Source organism: Martes martes (genome assembly GCF_963455335.1).
Source record: "Martes martes genome assembly, chromosome: 1".
NCBI classification, from domain to species: Eukaryota; Metazoa; Chordata; class Mammalia; order Carnivora; family Mustelidae; genus Martes; species Martes martes.
The window spans coordinates 120967722-120973887 of NC_137888.1; the positions used below are offsets into that span (position 1 = coordinate 120967722).

Consider the following 6166-nt stretch of genomic DNA (forward strand, 5'->3'; position numbering starts at 1 on the left):
TCTGAGGTGTCTCGTTCACTCTGGTCTTCAGTGTGTTCTTATTTTGCCCACGCAGTTTCTTAAGTGCTTTCATCACCGAATGACTAAACTAATTCTCCTAGGTGCCACTGAATATGGATGTTGCTCCAGGAGCTCCCCAGGAAAAGAATGGAGCTCACAGGAAGAGTGATCCTGAAGAACCGAGGGAGCCACAGCTAAGGTAGGGGAGCAGCCCACAGCCTTGGCACATGCACTGTGTGCACAGAAATGGGCCACCGTCTAGATGGACCTGGAGCCCAGTGTGTGGATTTAATATGTCTTCTTATCAGCCTCACAGGATTGATGTGAGGATTAAATAGTAACAATTTAATAAATTTGTAAAGTTGAAGAGTATATAAAGCAAAAGCAATGCACCAGCACACAGACACAGACACACACACACACACACACACACACACCATTAATCCTGTGGTATTCAAATGAAAGATATGCAGTCAATCCCTAAAATCTCTCAAGGCATTTTCTGCAGCTTATTTCGACAGTTATGCTTTTAAAATGTTCCTTTTTAAAAATCTTTTCCTTTTTCTATTTTTGGTTTTTTTACAAACTTCTAGACATTTTTCTGCTTTATAACCTTATGAAGACTTGGAATCCCTTGTATCAGAAACTGTTCTGCCGTCTACTGACGCTGTTTTTGTCCTTTTGTTTGAAGTTTTTCGGAAGCCCAGCAGCAGCTGTGCAACACTAAACAGGAGATGAACGAACTGAGGAAGCTGCTAGAAGAAGAACGAGACCAAAGAGTGGCTGCTGAGACTGCCCTTTCCGTGGCTGAGGAGCAGATCCGGCGGTAAAGGGCTGCGGGGGATAGCCTCTGTTCGCTTCTGACCCATTCTGATTACACTGTGTACAGGGACCAGGCTTGAGAGTCATTAGGATCTAATTCTCATTTTGAGATGAGTGCTGCAGCGTGTTTGGGGTCAAGACAAGCCGCATTAATCCAGCCTTAGTCCTTCTGTGGTGTCCTCTTTGGCCCTGGTGCAGAATGCAAATGTAGGCAGCCAATCACGTGCTGCCTGCCTGGGCCCCATTCTGCCATTCTTGTGTTAGAGCTTCAGTCACATGGACTCTGTAGTGTATATGCAACTCAGTGAACTTATTTAAAAGCAGCCAAATATTCTAACCAATATTTATAGACATTTCATTTGTCCTTGGCCTAGCCTATAGGCTAGGTATAGTATAGTTGACATACTGACCCACATCATGCCAGATGTGCTGTCCCTGGTCATGGCTACCCCCCAAAAGCTTACCATCCAGAGGAACAGACACAGAAGGTGTACTGTGCGGTCAGCTTGGCTCTCAAAGGGAAACTGGCAGGAGGGAGTGAGGCTGTGCTCCCTCAGTTTCTCCTTCCAGACTCACAAATCAGATTAAGGTGTTCTTTCTCTCCAGGAGAAAACTCTGTGATCTGCAAAGAGAGGCCAGGAGTGTTAGGCTAATGGACATCCTTCCTTTATATGGAGGAGTGAAGAGTTCCACCCTCCCTAGCATAATTTAAAAGTACATCCCTACAGGCAAATGTTTGATCAGATGTGCTGTGTTACCTGCAGCCCCTTTGATACAGTTTGTGTTTTCTGTGAGAAACCATTGAGTGGATAGGGCAGCTTCTTCATAAGTGGAGAAATTCCAGTATTAAACAAATCAGCCAAAAATGAAGAAGAAAACAGTCGAGACTGCCATTCAGTTTAATTCCAAGAACCCCACAAAAATCTTTCTTGGATGCCTTTGCCTACCACCCTTTAGTAAATGAAAAAGAATTTAATGCTTGTTTCTCTGGTATATTGGAAAAAAAGAACATGAGGGTTAGAAACAAACCTGGGTTTTAAATTCTGGCTCTACCTCTTATTTTCTGCACCACCACAAGCAAGACATTTCACCTCATTAAGCCTTACTTTGAAGATCTTAACACCAACATCAAACCTGAGGGTTATATGTATGCACAGCACCCAATCCAGCATCTCTTATGTAATAGGCATCCATTCCTAGTAGTTATCCTCACCTTTTACTGCTGCTGAAAGAAACCACTCAGCTTGTGCCCTGCTTGTGTGGGGGCAGGAGCTGTGGGAGCAGCCTTTGCTGCAAGTCTCTTTGGCTACATCACATGGCAAGATGACGGGGAAAGCTTCACCTGAGCAGCTGCTCATGCTGTGAACCAAGCCATGACTCTTCTTTCTCAACACAGGTTGGAGCACAGTGACTGGGACTCTGCTCGATCTCCCATCATTGGCTCCTGCGGCACTCAGGAGCAGGCACTGCTAATAGATCTTACGAGCAGCACTTGTCGAAGGGTAAGAAGGGGAGAAACATAAAGAGAGGAGACTATACTGTCACAAAGTGCTGTCTGTGTGAGGGCAAGGGGCCAAGGAAAAGGAAGGTGAAAGTCCAGGCACTGATGGATCTCAGAGAGGAAGGGTATAGAAGGTTGGCAGGACCTAGTGGAACTGGCCAGGTGACCTTGTGGGGACTTTCTCTCGGGATACCTCTTTCCTCCAGTGTTTGGAGGAGGGAAAGGGACATATCTCCGTAGGATAAGACTCTCTGACTTTCAGATTTTTCTTTCAGACCCGGAGTGGTGCTGGATGGAAGCGGGTCCTGCGTTCACTCTGTCATTCCCGGACCCGAGTGCCCCTGCTAGCCGCCATCTACTTCCTGATGGTTCACGTCCTGCTCATTCTGTGTTTCACAGGACATCTATAAACTGAATTCTCACCTTTTTGACCTCTCCCCTCCGAACTTGGAATTCCTCTAACATCAAAACCGTCAGTTGTAGTGGAACGGTCTTCCCACTCACAGGTCCTCTATCCAGCCCTCCACAGAAAGTGCCTGCACAGACAGAGGTGGATGTGAGCACAGGGCAGAGTTGCAGGGACCGGCGAGTCTGCTTGCTTCTACTGCCCAGGCCTGAACACTTCTGCGTAATCTGAGGAGGCCACACAGTTGGTCTCTGAGCCCGGGATTTGTTCAGATTTTGCAGGGCCCTGATTTTTTGTGGTCCTGTAAAAAATGCTGAAGAATGTCTCTCAGCTTAGAAGGTGGTTCTAATAAACCTAATAATCTATGGTCCGGTATCATTTCCATTGATACTTTCTTTGCTTCATTTACCTTGCATTTCCTCCTGCTTCAGAGGGAAGGTGGACCTGCCATAAACGAAATTCTGGGGAACAGTAGCTCATAGAATGGCTGGTTAGGTCTCTTGCAAAATAGGGTGTGAGCTGAAGAACTCCCCAGGGGTTTTGGCTGCCGGATCACCGGGTAGGACAGCGTCTCCTTCCCTGACTATTCAGACATAACTGGAGTTAGAGCTGTGGTCCTGGGCTATTAGGGTAAGATCCTGTCTTGTATGCCCTTGATCCCATGTGTACTGAGGTAGTAAATGGCCCTGTCTTTCCCTTCATTGAAAGGAAGAACTGGCTATGGACAGTGGGAATCAGTTTCTTGTCATTCCTGTGTCATCTGGGCGTGCCTTGAATGTGAGCCCTAAAGTGGTATACGTGGAGCTAGACCTGGGTGAGACACTGACTGCCGCTGGGGGGATCTGACTGGTCTGATGACCATGCCTGGCTTCTGGTAGTACCCAGGTACTCTGCTACTGGGGACAGTTATCCCAGTTTCTCAGCCTGTAGTCATCTGCCCTCTGTGGTAACAGAGAGCAGAGGAAAGTGGAGGGTGAATATAGAGAAGACAAAATTTCTAAATCTAAGCCTGAGAATGGCAGCCAGGACTGAATTCCTTTTATGCCTGTTCCTTGCCTCCCCTTCCCCCACCCTTTCCTGCTGGTTATTTTCTTACTATGCACATGATGTGTTCCCTGCCTGCTCTTACCATCCAAAGAAGAGTGAAAACTGGTGGACTGATTGATCTGCTGTGATCCTTTGTTCTGTGGTGACCAAATTCTTGGTCATAGCAACCCAGAAACTCTCCTGAATAACTGTAAAATAATAAAATTATTTTCAGAATCAAAAATTGTGGTGATGTGTACATGTGTATGAATGGATGTATACAGGGCTGCTCGTGTACAAGTGCTTGCCTGCTGGGGAAGGAAAGTAGTAGATAGGGAAATGGGGGGTGGGGCAGCCAGGAATGTATTCAGGGTTAGTAAACTCTACCTTTTCAGGCTGCCTTCTCCCTGGCCAGCACCAGTTAATGGCTGCATGTTGTCATTCTAGTCTTAGCCCCTAGACCCCAGGGTGATGAAGTGGAATGAGGAAATTCATTCTAATATTGAGCCAAACAAACTGGGCCTTAGGGCCTGAGATTCATGCTGTTCATGCCTGGGCCTGAGAGAATGCTTATCTGTGTATACTGAAAACATTAGGACCCTAAGGATCCCTCTGAGTGGGAGTCGAGGGAGGGAAGTCTAATAAGGTATACAGCAGAATCAGCATTATTATTATTTTTATATTAAGTTGCTGCTTAGGAAGAGCTAACTTACTTTATTGAAGTACAATAAGTGAATTGCACTAAGGCTTTCTGGCTTCAAAGCCCGTGCTATTTCTGTTGTACACCTCACTGTCTCATTAGAAATGAACTTGGGACATTTGTTAAGGAGAGGTAGGGTTTCTCCATGTCATCTCTGGTTAAATTCTATAGTTTCTCTAGAGAATTGTATCTGGAAGGTGGTGGGTCACAATATCTGGTCCGATTAGTTCCATTTTTTTAAAAAGATTTTTTTTTATTTGCCAGAGAGAGAGTACACACAAGCAGGCAGAGAGGCAGGCAGAGGCAGTGAGAGAAGCAGGTTCCCCGCCAAGCAAGGAGCCCGATGCGGGACTCGATCCCAGGACCCCAGGATCATGACCTGAGCCGAAGGCAGCAGCTTAACCAACTGAGCCACCCAGGCGTCCCCGATTATTCCCATTTTTGACACTGAATTGGGATTCTAAGTCTTCTAAAAAGGTCTTATCCCCCTGTACAAATTGACTGTTCCTTAAAATAAAATTTTCCTTAAAATAAAAAATTTTGGTGCTGCCATAATAAGTAGGTCATGAAGTAGGAGAGATGTGTAAATAAACTACCACCACCCCCACCAAACTGGCAGAGAATCCTTAAGAAGTGACTAAAGTCTTATTATTTCTAATACAGAGGTCATGTCCACTGTATCTTAGACCACTTTTATCTAGTCTCTGCTTGAGTCCATTGGAAAGTTAAAACTGAACAAATCAGATCAGAATTCCATATCAGGGTTAGGAGAGATTAGGTCCGATACAGTAACAAACACTCCTAATTTTTAGTAGCTAACCCAGCAAAGATTACTGTTTAGTGTATTTGTGCTGTTATCATTCTCAGCTGGGGACCCTCAGTTGGTGACCCAGGCTGCCAGAGGAGCCATTCGAGAATTGCAGTTTGCCTTGGTGAACAGTGGGCACAAGCATGGCAAAGCTTGCACTGGTTTTGAAGTCTCCACCGGAAAGCGATGTATTTCACTTCTCACACTTAATTGGCCAGAATAAGTCACCTGAGCAAGTCTGACTTCAGGAGGCAAGGCAGGAGCAGCAAATCTTGAACAGTAATACAAAATGCCACAAAGACCTTCCAACATCTGATACTACCTAGTTTTTTCAGACTTGCTTCTACTAACTAGAACCAAATCTTTCTACTAGTTAACCCAGATTCCTCACTACCTCCTAAACAATCTAAAATTTTCTGTCTTGCCTTTCCCCTGTGACTTATTCTCTTCCATCATTCAACTGATCAATGTTTATTTGACTATTTGTGCAAATCCCAGTTTTAAGTGCTATAGGTAATGTAGAAGTGAGTTTCTTTTTAAATCTTACCCTTCAAAATCCACATAAAAATCTCTTTTCCCATTAAGCCTTTCTTGATTACCCCACACGAAATTACTTTTACCACAAATTTCTTTACCATACAATATATAACTGCCCACCTATTTAGAAAGCTCCTCTGCACCTTCTTTCCTGTGTTTTCTGGTTGAATGTTTTGCTTCCTTGACCAGATATAAACTCTAAGAGCAGCATTTTTTATAACTTCCCTGTGACTCTCAGAGCCTTGCAAAAGACTAGGCCACAAGCATTTAATCCTTTTTTTTTTTTTTTTTTTTTTTTAAGTGCCTAAGCAGAAGGAACTGACTCAAACTTCAGGAAGTAGCTGTGAGGACAGGGTATCAGGAAAT

The 6166-nt window shown here is 44.7% G+C and overlaps 1 protein-coding gene across 1 annotated transcript in view; it reads left to right on the top strand.

Moving 5' to 3' along the window:
• GOLGB1 (golgin B1) overlaps window positions 1-3995 on the top strand; it is a 98631-nt gene extending 94636 nt beyond the window's left edge. The window contains exons 19-22 of the mRNA XM_080819093.1: window positions 102-199; window positions 692-826; window positions 2219-2324; window positions 2599-3995. Of these exons, the coding sequence (XP_080675219.1) occupies window positions 102-199; window positions 692-826; window positions 2219-2324; window positions 2599-2733 (474 nt within the window). The 3' untranslated portion in view covers window positions 2734-3995. The remainder of the gene's footprint in view (window positions 1-101; window positions 200-691; window positions 827-2218; window positions 2325-2598) is intronic.
• Window positions 3996-6166: the final 2171 nt, after the last annotated feature.